Below are 21924 nucleotides of genomic sequence, written 5' to 3' on the forward strand. Positions count from 1 at the left end.
GAAATTTGCTTATGGTTGGCAATAATACAAAATGACACTCTGGTACATGTTTCACTGGTCATCATGTGATATCAGCAAATCAGCAAAATTGCGTCCCTCCTGGCAGCCAACTATTTGAACAGACAGTTTTCAACTCTCAACAGCATTTATTATCATTAGAACACATGTTTTCAAGACACAGCTATTGGAACAGACAGTTTTCATCTCGAAACAATCTTTATTATAATTACAACACATGTTCACAAAGGTTTCAGTATCACTAGGCACAATTGGGGAGAGCTAAAGAAAGCAGCCCACAACAGAGTATGCTGGAGGACTATTGCCGACGACCTATGCTTCACAAGGAGCTCAAGGGAATAAGTCAAAGTCAAGGCATAATTGACATGTCTTGCTTGTTCACAATGTTTTAATAATGACATAAGAATAACTGTTGGACCTACTCGCAGACTTTTACTTAACAGAACAGACTTAACAAGTGTTCCTAGGTTTTTCAAGACCCCACGACCATATTGAGTACACAGAAACAGTGTCATTAGACAAAAACTTAGAGCTTTGTCACAGACGTGACGTATACCCCCACATGCCGCATTGACACAGACTATTTTGCATGCTGTCTTCACAAAACAAGAGAATCTAAGTTATGGCAATTTCTAAGAATTATTATGCCAATATCATTAATAGCCATTTTCACCTTTGAACTCTTGAATTCTTTCACATGACACACCATCCAATGACTGTGAACAAAATTAATGTACAGAGTCATTTTAAAAACTCACAATGAATGACATAGTTATGGCCAAGGCAAGATCATTTATTGCCATTTTTAACCTTTGAACTCAAAGTGTGACCTTAACCTTGGAGATATTGATGTTATTTTTAGGGCGGCACACTGTCCAATGATGATGAACAAATGTGCCAAATGATTTTATAATCTGACAATGAACAACATAGTTATGGCCCCGACAAGCTCATTTATTGCCAATTTAGACCTTTGAACTCACAGTGTGACCTTGACCTTGGAGATATCAACGTAATTCTTTCGCTCAACACACCGTTCAATGATGGTGCACATATGTCCCAAATGATTTTAAAATCTCACAATGAACGACATAGTTATGGCCCTGACAAGCTCATTCGTGGCCATTTTTGATATTTGAACACAAAGTGTGACCTTGACCTTTGAGATATTGACGTAATTCTTTCGCGCGACACACCGGCCAATGATGGTGAACAAATGTGCCAAATGATTTTAAACCTCACAATGAACAACATAGTTATGGCCCGGACAAGCTAATTCATGACCATTTTTGATCTTTGAACTCAAAGTGTGACCTTGACCTTGGAGATATCAACGTAATTTTTTCGCGCGACACACCGTCCAATGATGAACAAATTTGCCAAATGATTTTAAAATCCCACAATAAATGATAAAGTTATGGCCCAAACAAGCATTTGACATTTGAACTCTGTGTGACCTTGACCTTTGAGATATTGACGTAATTCTTTCACGCATCACACTGTCCAATGATGGTGAACAAATGTGCCAAATGATTTTAAAACCTCACAATGAACAACATAGTTATGGCCAGGACAAGCTAATTTATGACCATATTTTATCTTTGAACTCAAAGTGTGACCTTGGAGATATCGACGTAATTTTTTCGCAGGACACACCGTCCAATGATGGTGAACAAATTTGCCAAATGATTTTAAAATCTCACAATAAATGATAAAGTTATGGCCCGACAAGCATTTGACATTTGAACTCAAAGTGTGACCTTGGAGATATCCACATACTTTTTTCGCACGACACACCGTCCCATAATGGTGAACAAATGTACCAAGTCATTTTAAAATATTATGATAAATGACATAGTTATGGTCTGGACAAGCTTTCTGTTTAAAACACACTAAGTGACCTCGTGACCTAATTTTTGACCCGGAAAGACACATATTCAAACTTGACCTAGACATCATCTAGATACAACTTGTGACCAAGTTTGGTGAAGATCGGATTAAATTTCGGGACAGACCGACAGACAGACAGACTGACCGACAAAGTGACTCCTATATAGCCCCCATTACCAATGGTAATTGGGGTATAACTAGAGCTTTGTCACAGACGTGACGAATACCCCCACATGCCGTATTGACACATAATATTTTGCATGTTGTCTTCACAAAAAACAGCGGACACCATGCTTAATTTTTTAAACGCACTTAGTGACCCCTTAACTTAGTTTTTGACCCAGAAAGGCCCATGTTCTAACTTGGCCTTAAGATCATCTCCATAAAACTTCTGACCAAGTTTGGTGAAGATCGGATGTAAACTACTGGAATTAGAGAGCGGACAACATGCTGAATGTTAAAAAACGCATTAAGTGACCCTGTGACCTAGTTTAATGCCCCGAATGGCCCATGTTCAAATTTGTCCTAGAGATCATTTAGATAAAACTTGTGACCAAGTTTGGTGAGGATTGGATGAAAACTACTTGAATAAGAGAGAGGACACCATGCTGAATGTTAAAAAACGCACTAAGTGACCCCATGACCTAGTTTTTGACCCGGCAAGGCCCATGTTCGAACTTGGCCTTAAGATCATCTAGATACCATTTTTGACCAAGTTTGGTGAAGATCGGATGAAAACTACTTGAAATAGAGAGCGGACAACATGCTGAATGTTTAAAACGCACTAAGTGACCCCATGACCTAGTTTTTGACCCGGCAAGGCCCATGTTTGAACTTGGCCTAGACATCATGTAGATACAACTTCTGACCAAGTTTGGTGAAGATTGGATGAAAACTACTTGCATTAGAGAGCGGACAACATGCTGAATGTTTAAAATGCACTATGTGACCCCGTGACCTAGTTGTTGACCCGGCAAGGCCAATGTTCGAACTTGGCATATACATCATGTAGATACAACTTCTGACCAAGTTTGGTTAAGATCGGATGAAATCTACTTGAATTAGAGAGCGGACACTTAATACGGACCGACAGACAGACCGACCAACTGACCGACAAGTTCACTCCTATATACCCCCCTAAACTTCGTTTGTTGGGGTGTAATTAATGTTCTCCCAAAGTTTTAATAAAAATTGCCCAATATTGCTACCTCAAGATTGTTGACAATGGCATGAAAAAATGAAAAATGATGAGCTAAAACCAACAAAATATACATAATCGAGTTTCACGGGCATTTATTTATTGAAGCTTAATATTAGACATTCAGCCAAACTTTAATAATGTTCATTTAATGTTTGCATTTGAATACACATAATTTTGACTGACATATGAAAATTGACAATATGCATCACTGAATGTTGCGGAAGATGCTGTTAGCCAGTAAGAGTTTATCTCCCCATAAAAAGAGACGCGTTCTGAAAAAACTGGGCATAATGCATGTGCGTTAAGTGTCATCCCAGATTAGCCTGTGCAGTTCACACAGGCTAATCAGGGACGACTTTTTCCGCTTTTATGATATTTTCTGTTGAAAAGAAAGTCTCTTCTTAGAGAAAATCTAGTTAAAGCGGAAAGTGTCGTCCCTGATGAGCCTGTGCAGACTGCACAGGCTTATATGGGACAACACTTTACGCACATGAATTATGCCCAGTTTTCTCAGATCACGACTCATATGGTGTATGCCTATCAAACATGAGATCTTGGGTTCAATCCCCACTTTGTTAGCGTTTTTTTAATGCCCCTTCCCCACACTCAGGGGTTCTGAAATATGCTGTCCAATTTGTCCGAGTCGTCAATTTACCCTTCCGGACAAGCAGTTTTTGAAAGCTGGCTTGTCCGGGGACAAGTAAAATTTCCGTGGTAAAATTTGTTTCGAGAACGAAACTTCAATACTTTTTCGAAAATAAAAAACGAAGTTTATATAAATAGCTTATGATTAATCTGCGGACCAGCACACTTTTTTAACTGGAGGTATGTTATTTTCCGATAATAATTATTTAATGTGGTAAACCAGTCCACGAGTATATATAGCAACAGCCAATCACGCATAAGAAAACAATTTTAATCAGGGACCTATGTCCCTGTTTTAATAGAGAAACCAACACACATGTGTATAGCAACAGCCAATCACGCATAAGAATTTTAAGATAACACTTTTCATACATTGCAAATGGCCGCATACATGTTCTAACGACCTGCATTCGATTTTTATATAATAAAACCACTTCAACGTCTAGCCATGACGCTAATCAGACCAATAATAAAATCAGTTCGGCGTCGGAAAAGAAGAGAAAAGCCAAGTATGAATATGATAAACACACGACGCCAAGCGGAAACGAGAATTTTTTGAGTCTTGGCTAATTGATTTTCCTTGGCTTGAAAGGTTGCCGATGTGTGTAAATGTAAACTTCGTAAGGAGTTTCCTTTATTAGCGGATAATGATATACTTATAATTAACGGAGATTATTTTATTCCAAGTGAATTGTCTAGTCATGTTGAGATTATTAAATATCCAAGATGGTATCATGTTAGTCGAACTTGTTGACGCTCTCAAATATTAAGCTACTTTTTATATTGGTAATATTTGGAGTTCCAAAGAATTTAGCCCACATAAAAAGTATCTCTAAATTCTTTGCGCGTCTTATAAATAAGACTAGTATCATGTGTGACTTAAACATGATCTTATTATATGCACATCTTGCTTGTATTTTTTGTTCAATTTTCTAGTTAACTATGTTTATAATTTAAAATAGAAGTTAACAAACGTGTATGCTTGTATTATTTGCTTAATTAGTAATGACCTTTTCCTTTATCTATCTTAAAAGTACGGACAAGTACTTCTTTGGTACGGACAAGTGAATTTGTGGGTCCAACTTGTCCGTGGACAATTAGACTCTTAAAATATTTCAGAACCCCTGCTGACACACACACACACACACAAGACATCAAGAACTGGCTCTACCCAGGAAATGGACTCGAGAATGTTTCAATAAGCCTTAGGCCTTCGATTTAATCAAGAAAAATTAAATAGGTTTTGAATTACCTTCTCCCTCTGATAGTCGTCCCTATAGACTTGTTTCTCAGCCTCGCTCAGCCCCTGCCACATGGAGCCAATGAGCTCTCCCATCTTATATACATTAAGGTCCGGATGGATGATTTTCAATTTGTCCCGTACCTGAAACAGTTGAAAACCTTGATAAAAAAATTATTTAATAGACCTTTTTCAAATGATTAGACAAAACATGTGACTTGTAGAGTGTAAACAAGGTTCTCTAAAGGTTCCACATTAAGAAGACTGCCCCTTTCCCTGATGGCCATGTGTTTCATCAGACCCGACCCATTTCGAATTAAGATGAGATTTTATATCAACAAATGTTCTAACCAAATTTCATAAAAATTGGACTAAAAATGCTACTTTTAGAGAGCTGAGAAGGTTTCATTATAGCCATATAAGGAAAACAGTTGCATATTTAAAATAAACTGCTACATGCAAATATATGTATTGTGCCATATGAATCAGTGCAATATTGTTATCAGCTACAATAATGTTAGCTTCATTATTCATGGCCTTGACATTGTATTGTTTCATTTTTGAAATCTTTTGAGGTTTAAATGATGTCCTTCTTTTCAGATAAAATGCCTCAATTTAGCTGTGAAGGAGCAGACATATTACCTCCATGCTGTATCTCGTGTAAGGCTTCAGAGGCCTATACAAGATCGGGGATTCTGGCGAACAGGAGTCAACCTGAAGTTGATGAAAGAAAAATATGGGTCGTGCTCGGAGAAAACTTGGCATAATGCATGTTTGTACAGTGTCGTTCCAGATTAGCCTGTGCAGTGCGTCTGTGCGGACTGCACAGGCTAATCTGGGACGACACTTTACGCAAATGCATTAAACCCCCTTTTCACAGAGCATGGCTCATATATTGAATCACCACAATCAATTTTTCTACTATTGAAAAATACAGCTATTACTCAAGTATAAAGTCTGTAACACATTCCTGTAATTTTAAATCAATATAATTGTGTTTTATAAACATAATCATACACTTTTTTTAATGACAACACATATTTCTCAACTATATGGCTGTAGTGTTCAGTAACAATTTGGAATTGTTAATTTATGTGCATTCACAGATCTATCAAATCTCAACAAAGCAGTTTTTGATGTGCTACTAAAGTCTCAGAAGAAAAGCTTGATGATTTACAATCAGTTTTACAGGATTGAAGTTAACATTTCCACTTCCAGATGAAAGAGCAGAAACTCCATTATAATTCCCTGATTTGAAGAGAATGCAACTTGCCTTTTGGGTGGTGTCAGAGTTAATGGTTGTGCTAGAGTCTGAAACAAAAAATTAAAACTACAGCTTTGATAAAGACAAAAAGAAGTTACCTAAGGAGTTTTAACAGGATCTCCATTTTTTATTCAACATCACTTCAAAACCTGTTTTTATGGCAGAATCCATATTTCAGTTTTTAATTATTATTTTTACTATATTAAGCACAATTTGATCTCAAAATAATACTTAATAACATGAATATTCCCAATACGGCCAACAATTCGCATAAAACAAGTTTCAACAACCTAGCTTAAGATCTTCCTGTCTTCTCACATGATTGCGTTTTCTCTTTTTTCTGTAGCCATTACAATTAAAATCTCACAATGAACGACATAGTTATGGCCCAGAAAAGCTCATTTATGGCCATTTTTGACCTTTTAACTCAAAGTGTGACCTTGACCTTGGATATATTGACGTAATTCTTTCGCGCAACACACCCTCTAATGATGGTGAACATATGTGCCACATGATTTTTAAATCTCACAATGAACAACATAGTTATGGACCGGACAAGCTCATTTATGGCTTTTTTTAGCTTTGAACTCAAAGTGTGAAATTGACCTTAGAGATATCGAGGTAATTCTTTCGCGCGACACACCGCCCAATGATGGTGAATAAATGTGCCAAACGATTTTAAGTCTCACCATGAATGACATAGTTATGGCACGGACAAGCTCATTTATGGCCATTTTTGACCTTTGAACTTGAAGTGTGACCTTGACTTTGGAGATATCAACGTAATTCTTTCGTGCAACACAATGTCCAATGATGATGAACAAATGTGCGAAATGGTTTGAAAATCTCACAATGAATGACATAGTTATGGTATGGACACGCTCATTTATGGCCATTTTTTATCTTTGAACTCAAAGTGTGACCTTGACCTTGGAGATATCGACATAATTCGTTCGCGTGACACACTGTCCAATGATGGTGAACAAATTTGCCAAATAAAAATCTCACAATAAATAACAAAGTTATGGTCCGGACAAGCATTTGACCTTTAAACTCCAAGTGTGACCTTGACCTAGGAGATATTGACGTAATTCTTTCGCGCGACACACCTAATGATGGTGAACAAATGTACCAGGTCATTTTCAAATCTTACAATAAATGACATAGTTATGGTCCAGACAAACTTTTGGTTAAAAACGCACTAAGTGACCCACTGACCTAGTTTTTGACCCGGCATGACTCATATTTAAATGTGACCTAGACATAATCTAGATACAACTTCTGACTAAGTTTGGTGAAGATCGGATAAAATTTCGGGACAGACAGACCGACAAAGTGACTCCTATAAAGCCCCCATTACCAATGGTTATGGGGGTAGAACAAAAATGTTGTGAGAGGAAAAAAAATGAAACAAAGTATATATTCCCTACATGGCCCTCTATCAGTATACGATTAATCAACCTAGATTACTGGTAAGTACTTTTAAAGTTATTGCAGGAACCAGAGTATACCATAACTTGAGGAATCACTACTTGGCCCATTATGCAAAAGCGCCTTAAAAATTAAAGTTTTAAATTTGTTGAGGTAGAGCAGGATCCAAATTTAGTTTTCAATTATTTCTCTTACAATAGCAATCATATTTGTGTCCCCCAAAAAACTAAACAAATAAGGTGCAAATTTCCCCAAAAACTCTCAATGCATTAAGAGAGTTCCATATACCTATAAGCACAATAACTTTTTGATTTATCATATGATCCAGATATTTATATTACAGTTTTTACTTATTTATGTAAATGTAGCATATCTTTTTTTCTGCCAAAAAAATCCTGCAATAACATGCATATTCTGCACATTCCTATTGACTACATGCAAAGTTACATTAATCTCCAATACATACTTTTTAGCTATCGCAGAATTCCAATTTTTCAGACAGTCTTCACTCATTTTTTACCATAGCAAAGAAATTTGGACCGGCTAAAAATTAAATAAAAAAGCATATTCTTCACATGGCAAACTTTCCACATTCTGATTTGGCTCTTTTTCACAGAGCACGGCCCATTTTTATGTCTAAGAATGTTTGCAGAATCCAGGCATGTCAAAATCAACGTATTCCAGTAGTATAAGTATCCATAGCAGAAACCATTCATAAACAACAAGAGCACCAAAGGCAGTTCACCTGCTACCTGAAGAAACTTAACCGTTCAAGAAATTGTGTGATATTTGTTCAACATAATTCGCTTGACCTTGCTATTTACCCAGAACAATATTTTAACTCTGACAGGCTATTACTAAAGCAAAGGTTAGAAGTAAGTGTCATTAAGATAATACAAACACAAACTGTCTCCATAGGATGACATATGCCCCCAAAAAACGATTTGATAGAAATTATGAGCATTTTTCAAAACCTAAACGCATATGTCAAACCTAAATGCGGACCCAAAGGTAAAGGTCAAAGGAGTCAAAATTTGTGTGCGTATGGTAAGGTTACATCTGAAGCCACATAGAAGTTATGAGCATTTTTTCAAAACCTAAACAAAAATTTCAATACCTCAACGCGGACACTAAGTTCAAGGTCAAGGTCAAAGGGGTCAAAATTTGTGTGCGTATGAAAAGGCCTTGTCCATATACACCAATTATTAAGGTTTCATTTAAAGCGACATAGAAGTTATTAGCATTTTTCTAAACCTTAACGCAAAGTGTGACGGACAGACAGACGGAAATACAGACAGACGAACGGAAAGACGGACAGTTGGATCACTATATGCCCTCTTTTGGGGGCATAAAAATGTATCTTGTAGTCTTTACAGGTTTTTGATTATATCATTTTAGTAAAACTGCCCATGGAAGCCATGTAAATGTTTCTTACAAAATTGTGTACAATGTAGGGAAACAAGAGCTGTCAGAGGACAGCGCGCTCGACTATTCGAGTGCTTGATAGTATAACTTAAGCCATCATGGAGAGGGGGGGGGGGGGGGTATAATATGGGTGTGTGGTAATTAAATATACAATCTTTCAAAAATAAGGAAAAAATAATTTTTATTTTTTTTTGGGGGGGGGGATTCTGGGGTGGGGCATGGGGGATGGTTTTGGTGGAGTGCATTGTGGTATGTCAGGTAAGTGTTGCTTTGTCAAAGTATGAATCAAATGTGATCATAAATAAAGAAGTTACGGAAATTTAAGCAAAATGTTCAATTATCTATGTATAAAAAAAGGGGCCATCATTCTGTCAAAATGCTTGATACAGTTGTCTGCTCTTGTTTATAGATTGGGATCATGTTGGTTAAGAAGTTTGCAAAATATGAAAGCAATATGTCAAAGGACATAAAAAATATTTGAGGTGGTACGCAAACTTTAACATAGATTAATCAATCAAATGCATATTCTAAGTATAAAAGGGGCAATGATTCTGTCAAAATGCTTGATACAGTTTTCTGCTCTTGTCTATAGATTGGGGTCATGTTGGTAAAGAAGTATGCAAAATATAAAAGCAATATGTCGAAGGACACAGGAAATATTTGGAGTAGTACACAAACTTTAACATTTGCACGCTAACGCTATTGGGAACACTAACAGGAAAGCCGACGCCGGATGAGTAGGATAGCTCCACTATATATATTTCATATATAATAGTCGAGCTAAAAATGTGTCTTTTATTAGAGTGTTTGACACGTTTATCTATAGCCATACCAGGAAAATTGACCTGCCCCACCACAACCTCTTGCGCCAATGTTTTTCAACCAACTAAAACTCTTTTTTTTACACTTAGCCTATAAAAGGCCTTTCCTTTACTCCATTGACAAACTTTTGAAAATGGCCCAGATGTAGTCATTGACACAAATAAAATAAATGTGGCCTTAGGTGTTCACCAGATAAAAGTTAACGATGGATTTCACAGGCCAAACAACTTGCAAGCCTTGATTATAAAAGCTTAAATGAAGCTTGCTGCACACAGGTGAGCTAAAAAAGAGAGATTGAAAATAAGAATTGTGGCAATTTATATAAATGTGAAAATAAGAACAAAAAATTGTACATGTTTTTTTTTTTGCTTTTGCTCGTTGCAGTCTGCGCAGGTTAATAAGGGACAAAACATTTCACACAGACTGAATTTTTGTATAGAACAGACATTCACTTACTTTAAACCAACAATTCCATAAAAGCAAAAAAAGGTATCCCTGATTAGCCTGTGTGGACATGCATAAAGCCCAGTTTTATCAGAATGCGGCTCATACAGACTATTACTGAAGTTACCATTCAATGACAGGGCCTATTCTTGTTTTTTTTTGTCTTCCTGTGCAGCCTCCAGGTATTTCTGGAAGATAATAAAGAATTTTTAATAAGGTATATTTTTGTTTAATAATTGCATCATTATTTTATATACTTTCGATAAGACCAGATTACATTTTATGATAGTTCCAATTTTTTTATCAAAGCCCTATTCCCCTTTCAGAATTGCTCTGGTTCATTAAATTATTACTTTGACAAAAGCTGCATACAAACAATGTGATAAACTATTCTTCGCCTTTCATAGCACAATGTACATTTTCTGTCAGTCAAATAATACAATAACCATTAAATAAAGATATATTGAAAGTAAAATATCTGTAGTAATCATATAGTGTATGTTAACGTAAAGCTGAACATTTATCAATTTAAACAAGGTATGTAATCATGCCATATACAACATTTTCGCATTCTTCCAAATCAATTTAGTTGAATGTAAATTCACTTTGAAAGCCATGTCTATATCTATCTACCTACACTAAAATAACAGCACAATATCTCTATCTCTATCTAAACTAAGGAGTGGACACTTTTTTGTGTGGAATAAATGCCTTTGACCCAACTGGCAAAAAATTCAATCCCACCCTAGGTCTGCATGCAAGCTACCAACAAACAAAATTACAGAACAATACCTCAATCCAAACGTAAGGTATCTAGAATAACAACTCTTTTCTATATTTAGTAACAGTGACCTTGACCCCAGGGCCCTAACTGCACTACGTCAATTGATCAGCCTGCAATAAACCTACAGATTGTTAATCACAACTGAAGTTATTGAGTGCAACTTTTGTTCCAATTTATAAACAGTGTTCTTGACCTTGACCAAAATGGCCCGAAACACAACCAAGTCCGCACGTCAGGTAGAGATACAGATTGTTGCCCATGCATGTGTGAAAAATGTCATCCCAGATTAGCCTGTGAAAAATGTCATCCCAGATTAGCCTGTGAAAAATGTCATCCCAGATTAGCCTGTAGAAAAATGTCATCCCAGATTAGCGTGTGAAAAATGTCATCCCAGATTAGCCTGTGAAAAATGTCATCCCAGATCAGCCTGTGAAGAATGTCATCCCAGATTAGCCTGTGAAAAATGTCATCCCAGATTAGCCTTTGAAAAATGTCATCCCAGATTAGCCTGTGAAAAATGTCATCCCAGATTAACCTGTGAAGAAGGTCATCCCAGATTAGCCTGTGAAAAAGGTCATCCCCGATTAGCCTATGAAAAAGGTCATCCCAAATTAGCCTGTGTTGACTCAGGGACAACATTTGTTGTCAAGACTGGTTTTTCAATGAGAAGAGACTTTCTTTAATGAAAAAAATCCATAAAAGAGGAAAGTGTCATCCCTGAACAGCCTGCGCAGACTGCACATGCTGATCTGGGATGACACTACGCACCTCCTTAAAGACCCATTTTCTTAGAAGGAGGCTCATACCTGCTTTTCATGTTCTGGAAGTGAATTCCACAGTAAACTCATCTTGGTTGTCTGATCATTCCATTTAAGGTCTTCGTAACTTTCACAAAAAGGCCCACCGTTTTCAAACATAAATCTGGTTAAGCAAAAAACACAACAACAGTAATTATTTGTAAAAGCATATGATCAGACATATATGATACATTGGGCAGATCAGTGTTTAAGTTTATTTGCAATTTTACTTTTGGCATGCATTTACATTGTTTGTTATTTTACCTTGAATGTTAAAAATATCAACATTTTTATAGACTTGAATACATGAACACTTAATATTTGTTTAGATTTTCAAAAAAAGCTTTAAAAATTTGCGATGATAAAAAACATATGAAGCTGTTCAAATTATACATTTTTCAATGGATATATTTTAAAATGCAAAATCCTGAAATTTCTGTTCCTAATTCATCATTAATAGATTTAAAACAGGTCTTACTTTTTATCAAATTGCCTTTTATATTAAATAATTACCTAAAAAAAGCAGAAACCATGGGCGTCATTGGTATAGGATCTTTTCCTTTTCTTTTACATCTTCGATTCTGTTTCTGCAATGCATTACGACATAGATGACTTTTGTAAACATACAATAAATTCATACATGCCGGAATTTCCAGGTCCAGTTGACATTCCATAAAAAATGTCAGGACATTTGCCAAATACAAAAGGCTCACCAAAGACTCTAAGAAACTGAACTGATCTGAAAAGCCTATGTTATGATTGTGTACTAAATAGCAGGGTTTTTTTCACCATTTTGGGAAGGGGGCCGTGTCCTTTTGAATTGGGAAAAATTGCGGCGTTATGACTAAAATTGGAAAACAAGTGTTGTTGTTTTGCATGAAACATTCTTCACATTTGATAATACAAGTTTTCTCTGTATTTTATGTACTAAAGTTGAACTTATATGGATTGGAGATGAACAAAATATTGCAATCTAAAATAATTCTTTTGGAAACCTTCCATTGGAAATTTGTAGCTCCAATTTGGTGAAAATATATACTTTTTTTCATTGCAAATAGGACCGATTACCTGACCTAATTTTTTATGAAAACAACAACAAAGAAATGTGACTTTTGATTAAGCTACTTGACCCCATTTATACAGAATGTATCTTAACCATGGCATTATTGGAACAAATGCTCTTACAAAGTCTGAAAATTAAGCAAAGCTTATTATAGTTGACCACTATAACCCACGGTTAAGACTGCTCAATGAATTGTTTTTCATTACATTACATCAGAAAAGCAGCATTTACCTCTTTAAGCAACTTATTTTGTCAGACCATTGTTAAACTGCCAAAGTGACCAGGAGGTCTAGCGGGTTCGATCCCCACCGTGGGAGCGTTCTTTAGATCTCCACCGTGGGAGCGTTCTTTAGATCTCCACCAACGACACCAAGTACTGGTTCTAGGCCCAGGAAACAGACTCGAGAGCGTTTATATAAGCCATTGGCTTTTGATGCAATCCAGCTAAAATAAATAGGTTTAAATTAAACTGCCCAAGCAATTTATTACCATAATAGCAATCTTTCTGAGCAAATTTCTTGATGACTGAGCAACATTGGGATTTCTTGCATGTCCAGAATGTTTCAATGGTCACATAAGAAAAAAATGCTGCAATATCTTAAGAACAAATGTTTTGAGCATCTTTTCGTGAACAAAAAGGGACGCAACACATGGTTTGAGGCATTATTTTATGTTTCTATTGTCAAGCTGTCAAACGCTTCGCTGAATAACAATGGCGATAATTTTACGATAAAATCCGAACATATCCGCATAGAGGGACCTACTCGACCAGAGCGCCACCTATATCGGAAAACAGGGGACATTACTCACTAAAGTCGCTCATTGAACAAAAATTATTAGAATCGTAATGTTTGCAATGTTTCCTCATACCCAAATAAGGTAACCTGCCCTGCCTCATGACGGCCACATTCAAAATCAGCAGTGATATTAATTAAACAATTTAACAAATGTTTTTATAGAGATATCAAATCATATTAATGAATGAAAAGTGATCTTTGTATAGTTCTTTTTATATTGAATGTGATTGTTTTAGATTATCGATAAAAAAAAAAATTAAGTCAAAGTCTATAATTAAGACTTAAAACCTTGGTAAATGCAAACCCAGCACCACATATTTGTGAAATGATCTATTACTTTTTTCTGCTTTTTCTCCCAAAACGATTTGTTACAGTATATACGTATGCAAATAAAAACCTAAAATGTACTATTTAATTTATTTCCCAAGCGAAGGAAAGAAAGAACAGCAACTTCGTTATAATTGTGGAAGAGTTACCTTCCCCTGCGAGAAGGGGAATATGACTCACCTTTGGGGTGCTGTCAGTGTTAATGGTTGAGGTAGAGGCTGAAACAACAATTTTTAACTGTTAAACTGTAGTTGTAATCTGCAAGAAATCAGACCTAAATACTGATGAGCAGCAAACAGAATAAAACCAACAGTCTGCAAGTTGCTAGCAGGCTGTTCTGGTTTTATGCTGGTTGCAAAAGCCATTTTCACTTTGCTTCTGATGGGAAAAGGGTTAAAATAGTGTCTTTATTTTAGGCATTTGACCAGGTGCCATTGAATATGCATAAATGGTGAAACTCTAGAAGCATTACCAGAGGAGAAATGCTTTACACTAGTCTGTTAGTTAAGGAAAATGACAGATTGCTCATACCATACATACAATATGACATTTAACATTAAATCATAGTAAAAAGCTGGAGTCACTGCCTTGGTACAGTCAAATTCAATTTGAGGATTTAAACTAGTAAGAAAAATCCCACATCGCGCATGTTGCCCATTATTTATCGCAAAACATGCAATTGTAATAAACATTAACATAAACATCAAATTTAAAACAATAAAAGTGTATAATAATTGAAGTCAATTTATATTTAACTAGAAATGGCGCGGCAGTGGCCGACGCGTATCCCCACGCCGCATGTTTGACCCAGGGGTGCCCAAGGGTTGGTAATGGGGCCATGCATAGTTGAGATTGACCGTATTATCATAAGAGAAGTTCAGTATCAATTAGAAGTGAAGTTCAGTCTCAATTAGAAGTGAGCCAGTGTAGAAATGAAGAAGTTATAGTAAAAGGCAATTTTGGGTGGGTGTGGTCTATGTGGGCGGGGCGCCCCAGGGTTGGTAATGGGACCATGCATAGTTGAGATTGACCGTATTGTCATAAGAGAGGTTCAGTATCAATTTGAAGTAAATCGGTGTAGAAATGAAGAAGCTAATGTAAAATAACCTAAAAAAATGAGTGAAAATCTCTGACCCCGCCCCATCCCAACCCCGTAACTTTTGACCCAGGGGTCACATCAAAATTCCAAATAGTGCAAGGTCGCACATATGCTCATAGCTACCATGCGTGTAAGTTTCAATGTTCTAGTGCTTATAGTGTAGAAGGAGATAGTGGCCAGGACGGATGGATTGACGGACTTATAGTGTAGGAGGAGATAGTGGCCAGGACGGATGGATGGACGGACGGACAGACGGACAGACGGCGGAGCTAACCACAATATCACCACACTTTTCAAAAAGCGTGGGGATAATTACTAAATAACAAGTTAAGTGGTCAAACATTGTGATTGCTATTGTTTTCACAATGTTTCCCTATGACACATGTAGTAATAGCGTCACCACTACTCAGTTCATTGATGTCACCAGCTGAGAATCTACTAACTGGCAATTGGAGATGCGAGAGAACTTTCAATTGGTTCCACTTTGATTTCATTCCTGCTTCCTGTGCTGCTATTGGAGACAGTTGACAGTAAGCCTTGTTGAAATTCCGGGTTCGTCATCGATGCCCTCTGTTTATTGAACTCATCTCGCCTGTCCTTTGTATACCTTTGTTTTCAAACAAGCAATAAGATTTTTGTCTGTTATGTTTCCCTGCCATAAAAAAATGCCACAAATGTTAAAAATATGTTGTTGTTTTGTTTCAATATTTGCTTGTCAATTTTCTAACACAATTAATTAAACTGAACAATAATTGATGCTTTTATTAATTGAGTCGTGTTCTGAGAAAACTTGGCATAATGCATGTGCGTAAAGTGTCGTCCCAGATTAGCCTGTGCACAGGCTAATCAGGGACGACACTTTCCACTTTTATGAGAATTTTTGTTTAAATGAAGTCTATTCTTAGCAAAAATCCAATTTAGGCGGAAAGTGTCATCCCTGATTAGCCTGTGCTGACTGCACAGGCTAATCTGGCATGACCCTTTATGCACATTCATTATGCCCAGTTTTCTCAGAACAAGACTCAATTTATGGTGATTTTGACAAAGATCACATCAAACTGATGTACAATCCCAAGAGATTGGCATTGCTTATTGTAAGGGATCTGTATAACTTGTTGTGTACTAATAGCTCAAGCTAAAGAGATGAAAACAACAGTCAACATCCACACTACAAAATGCAAAACTCCTCACTCGAAAAATCTAACAGCCTTTCCGAAATGCTTTCTTACATATTTAATTTATTGCAAATTATTACAATTTATTCCAGATAATTGGCTTTTAAGCTTTTTTCCAACAATATCATCTATATGCTTCTATACTTAATGTGTGCATCTCAGTAATATTATAATGGAAGTGCAAATATAACTATGCGACGTAAACCTAATGATGGAATCTTTTTCTTGTGAACGTTTTCTTTAATATTTGTAATTTTAGGTTTGGTTATGACATATTAAGATGCTGAAAAAGAAATTAGTACACTACATTTACAACCTTTCATATAAACAAGAAACCGTCGGAGACGGGTGATGCTCCCCAAATGTTTTTTTTGTCACAATATTGCACTATATATTCAGATAAAAGGAAACGTCTAGAGGGGCATAACTTTGGACAAAATAATACTATGGATGGTTTAGCAACTTAAAAATTTCAAAAGGCCATAACTCTCTAAATAAATCATCTAACCAGAACCCAAAAATAACATGCGCACCTCCTCAAGGTAGTTAAGCTTACCATAAAGCTTCATTGAATTCCAGTCAGTAGTTGGGGAGAAATAGCCCGGACAAGAATTGCACTATATGTACAGTTTATAGAAAATTTCAAAGGGCCATAACTCTGTGAAAAATCATCCGACCATAACCTACTGATAATGCACATCTCCTGTTGGTAGTGAAGCTTCCCATAAAGTTTCATTGAATACCCGTAATAAGTTGCTGAGAAATAGCTCGGACAAGAATTGCACTATATGTACAATGGAAAATTTCAAAGGGCCATAACTCTAAATCATCCAACAAGAACCAGCTGATAATATGCACATCTCCTCTTGGTAGTGAAGCTTCCCATAAAGTTTCATTGAATTCCGGTCATTAGTTGCTGAGAAATAGCCCGGACAAGAATTGAACTATATGTACAATGGAAAATTTCAAAGGGCCATAACTCTGTGAAAAATCATCCGACCAGAATCCGCTGATAATATGCACATCTCCTCTTAGTAGTGAAGCTTCCCATAAAGTTTCATTGAATTTCAGTCATTAGTTGCTGAGAAATAGCCCGGACAAGAATTGCACTATATGTACAGTTAATGGAAAATTTCGAAGGGCCATAACTCTGTGAAAAATCATCCGACCAGAACCCGCTGATAATATGCACATCTCCTCTTGGTAGTGAAGCTTCCCATAAAGTTTCATTAAATTCCGGTCATTAGTTTCTGAGAAATAGCCCGGACAAAAATTGTGCACGGACGGACACACGGAAACATGGACAGACAAACGAAGCGGCGACTAAATGCCTTAGGTAAGTATGAGCAAAAAAAAATAAAAATAAAAAATAAATCAAACTATGTTGTTGTTTTAAACAAGAGCTGTCACCATAGGATGACTTATGCCCTCTATAAATGCTTGATAGAAGTTATGAGCTTTTTTGCAAACCTAAACGCAGATTTCGAAACCTAAACGTGAACCCTAAGTTCAAGGTCAAGGTCACAGGGGTCAAAATTTGTGTGTGTATGGAAAGGCCTTGTCCATATACACGACATGCATGCTAAATATGAAATTGCTATCTGAAGTGACATAGAAGTTATGAGCATTTTTCAAAACCTAAACGCAAAGTGTGACGGACAGATAAAAAAGGACAATCCGATCACTATATGCCCTCCTTCGGGGGTATAAAAAGACAAATGGAGTTTAATTCTGATTTAAAGCATTCCTCATTGACAATCATCTATAAATTAAGATATTTTAGTTGCAGAAGTATGAGTTAAATAGTCAAAGCGCAGTTGATTACATACAATTTGGGGGAAAACACAATGGGCCATAACTTCTGCTAAAAGTCTCTCACACACAAAAGTCAAACCTTTACAAAGTAACACATAATATGGCCAATAAGCTGTTGATGTTTGAGGTAAATCTGGCAGACTGTTAAAGAGGAGTTTAAAACATGAAGGTTTGAAGTTATTTTTTCTATTTTGAAGAATCAAAGGGCCATAATTCTGCGAAAACTTTTTCCTGCCAAAATGCCTTCAATAACAAGGTTATAATAGTGTGAAAATTGTAGAAAAATTGACACAGCATTGAAGAGCATTTAAGAACACAAGCTTTCAGATTTAGTACATACATAACGATGGACAGACAATACTTAATGGCTCCCACTTCATTGGGAACATACAAATCTGCCCCTACAACTTTTGTCCTGAAATTTACTTGTATAGTTTGTGGATTTTCAGATGACTTGTCAAATATGACAGGCATGGTTTAAGAGTGTGTCAAGAGCAAGACCTATCACCCTTTGACATGTAAAACAATCTTAGTTTCAAAGAGCAAAACTTAGTCTTATTCATAACTCACATCTTCATATAACCTTGTGAATCTAACTGAGACAAACTCTTGAACAAAAGATCCAGGTATTTAGATTTCAGGTTGAGGTCTTTATTCCAGGTAATAGGTCACATATATGTTAACAATTTATATTCTGATCAATCTTTACCTCAAGAAATTCTTTATTGCTAGTCTTATCTGTGTTACAATCACACTCTGGTTCAATTATGTTTGCACTATTTAAACCATTATTTTATTTCTGTATTATTGGAAATGAATGCCATTTTTAAGAAATGGCTCTCTTTAAACTACTGGTTACTGAAGTAGCCTCATCAATTGTTTAATATACAAAAATTTATGTAACTCTTTTTTTGTATTTAATATTTGATATGGTATGAGTTTGGTAGGGCATGAGTTAACACTTCTGACTGAGTAAATGGATCATACCAACCTGTGAAAGGCCTCAACTGGTGGCTTTGGTTTAAACTTTTTGAAAGCTGAAATTTAATATTGAACATTATAGATTCCATGTATGATAAAAACAATACAAGTGACATGCCATATATAGCTTGAATTTAACAAATTTAATACTGTCTGATTTTTAGTCAAACATGAACAAATCTCTGTACAATCTGATGTAGGTTTCTGAGAAAACATGTATGAATCTCTGTACAATCTGATGTAGGTTTCTGAGAAAACATGTATGAATCTCTGTACAATCTGATGTAGGTTTCTGAGAAAACATGTATGAATCTCTGTACAATCTGATGTAGGTTTCTGAGAAAACATGTATGAATCTCTGTACAATCTGATGTAGGTTTCTGAGAAAACATGTATGAAACTCTGTACAATCTGATGTAGGTTTCTGAGAAAACATGTATGAATCTCTGTACAATCTGATGTAGGTTTCTGAGAAAACATGTATGCATCTCTGTACAATCTGGTGTAGGTTTCTAAGAAAACATGTATGAATCTCTGTACAATCGGGTGTAGGTTTCCAAGAATACAATATGCAGATTATACAGAAAGCTTCATCACTCATTTAAAGTAAATGAATTAATATTTAAACAATTGGTTACTAATGCCACTATTTTCTTTGTCATGATAAGTATTTAAGAAGACCCTAATGGATATCTTAATTAAATTAAGCACAATGAACCATAATGGATCTTTTAGATAAATCCTCTTTTCAGAAGCAAAATTAATGATTTCAGCAGACAAAATAGTAAAACATTAGGAATAGTTAACACTTACAACATTATCAAAGACCTGCATAAAAACACAATAATAAACTTAAGGATCGAAATTTATGCAATTAATGACATTTAGAACTTTGGTATATAATTATAGAATCTGACTTACCATGGAATTCTTTGCAATCTCCTGTTTTCTGGTATTCTAGCATCTCTTCATTAAACCTCTCCATGTCTTTCTCCGCAGCATCTCTGTATTTCTGGGTTAAAATGAGCCTCATTCTGGTAAAACTGGGCTTAATGCATGTTCCCAAAACATCCTCCCCCATTAGCCTGTGCAATCTGCCCAGACTGAATTTTTGTTTAAAAGAGACTTCCTTTAAACAAAAACTTCCGTAAAAGCTGAAAGTATCGTTCCTGGTAAGCCTGTGTGGACTGCACAGGCTAATCTTGGCGGACATTTAACGCACTTGCGTTTCCCAGAACAAGGCTTACATAAGTTCAAAACAGTGCCAAATGGAGAACCTATAAATGATTATCTCCAGGTATCATGCACGGAGATATATACATGTATATTAAGTTTTGAGTTTCCACTGAAACATTTGTGCACACATTTTCTTCTTAAACAAGCAAATTCGTTGAATTGATATCCCCCACCAATATGATTATGGACACAAAAGTGTTATATTTGACACTCAAAAAAGCATTTTTTTCAAGATACAAAGGGCCATAACTCCGTTATTAACAGATGGTGCACAATGCCATTTGGCGTGCATCATTCTTTTATCCATTTAAATACTCATACAAAGTTTCAATGAAATCCGCCAAAGCACTTCCAAGATATGGCTTTGGACGGACGGAAAGAGAAACGGACAACGCCAAAACAATATGCCCTCCGCCTATGGCGGGGGATAATAAGCGGGTCTATTCACAGGACCCATTCCTTTTGCCAAACTCAGACTCTCGAATTGGAATACAAACAGTCCTTAGAAAACAAATAAAAAAGAAAGACTTACTGTTTAGTCTTTTCTATCTGATAATGCAAGTACATCAAGAAACTTATATACTCGATTATTACTATTGCAAAGAACTATACAAACAACTGAGAGAGATAAACTTACCTTCTTTTCTTCGTCCGGCATATTGCGCCACTCGATGCTCATCATATGCATCTGGTAATTGGGATTTGAAATAGACGGATTCTCCCGGCGAAAACTATCTCGCCTATCGTTCAGGTATCTACATCAATCAAATTTTCAAAACGGTTCAGATTTTAGAATCCTATGTTCAGAATGTTCCTGTTCTTCTCATTAATTAGGACTTTTGAAGGTGTATGAATGTAAATATTTATATGCCTAGCATTATAAGTATATAAATTTATAGTACCAAAAACTGTGTTACAGATTCCTTAACTCAAAGAATAATAATAATATATATGGTATATAAAGGAGGCAATACAACTTAAGAAAGTGCAAATATGCTATTTCATTATTATATGAATGTGTTTTCACTGATCAAAATGTAGAAAAGTATTTACAAATGTTGCACAATACCATTGCAATTGCTAATTTCACACAAGTACACCACTTTAATATTAGTTAAAGGGGCCTTTTCACGTTTGGGTAAATTGAAAAAATTGAAAAAAGTTGTTTAAGATTCGCAAATTTTCGTTTAAGTTACGATATGTGTGAGGAAACAGTAATACTGAACATTTACCATGCTCTAAAATAGCTCTTATATGCATCTTTTGACGATTTAAAAACGCTAAACGAATTAATAATTTGGAGAGTTCTGTTGTTGTCATTATATTTTGTAAAACTACAAGGATTGGTGATATGAAGTATAAAATACACTCGTCATTGTATTCGGAAGGATGGCCAAGTGGTCTAAGTGGGAGACTTTTTACTCCAGGACTCCAGGGATCAGTGGTTCGAGCCCTGCTGAGGGTTATCTT

General features: G+C 36.0%; 2 protein-coding genes across 2 annotated transcripts in view; both read right to left on the minus strand.

Moving 5' to 3' along the window:
- The window catches only part of LOC127831778 (uncharacterized), a 210853-nt gene extending 200341 nt beyond the window's left edge, over positions 1-10512 (minus strand). Inside the window, exons 1-4 of the mRNA XM_052356844.1 lie at positions 10508-10512; positions 6268-6305; positions 5637-5708; positions 5007-5138 (exon numbers count right to left, since the gene is read on the minus strand). Of these exons, the coding sequence (XP_052212804.1) occupies positions 5007-5138; positions 5637-5642 (138 nt within the window). The 5' untranslated portion in view covers positions 5643-5708; positions 6268-6305; positions 10508-10512. The remainder of the gene's footprint in view (positions 1-5006; positions 5139-5636; positions 5709-6267; positions 6306-10507) is intronic.
- A 3816-nt stretch (positions 10513-14328) lies between these two features.
- LOC127831782 (uncharacterized) overlaps positions 14329-21924 on the minus strand; it is a 36198-nt gene continuing 28602 nt past the window's right edge. The window contains exons 7-10 of the mRNA XM_052356853.1: positions 21092-21209; positions 20140-20230; positions 15691-15854; positions 14329-14366 (exon numbers count right to left, since the gene is read on the minus strand). Of these exons, the coding sequence (XP_052212813.1) occupies positions 15805-15854; positions 20140-20230; positions 21092-21209 (259 nt within the window). The 3' untranslated portion in view covers positions 14329-14366; positions 15691-15804. The remainder of the gene's footprint in view (positions 14367-15690; positions 15855-20139; positions 20231-21091; positions 21210-21924) is intronic.

This window comes from Dreissena polymorpha, chromosome 5 (assembly GCF_020536995.1).
Source record: "Dreissena polymorpha isolate Duluth1 chromosome 5, UMN_Dpol_1.0, whole genome shotgun sequence".
In the NCBI taxonomy this organism is placed as follows: Eukaryota; Metazoa; Mollusca; class Bivalvia; order Myida; family Dreissenidae; genus Dreissena; species Dreissena polymorpha.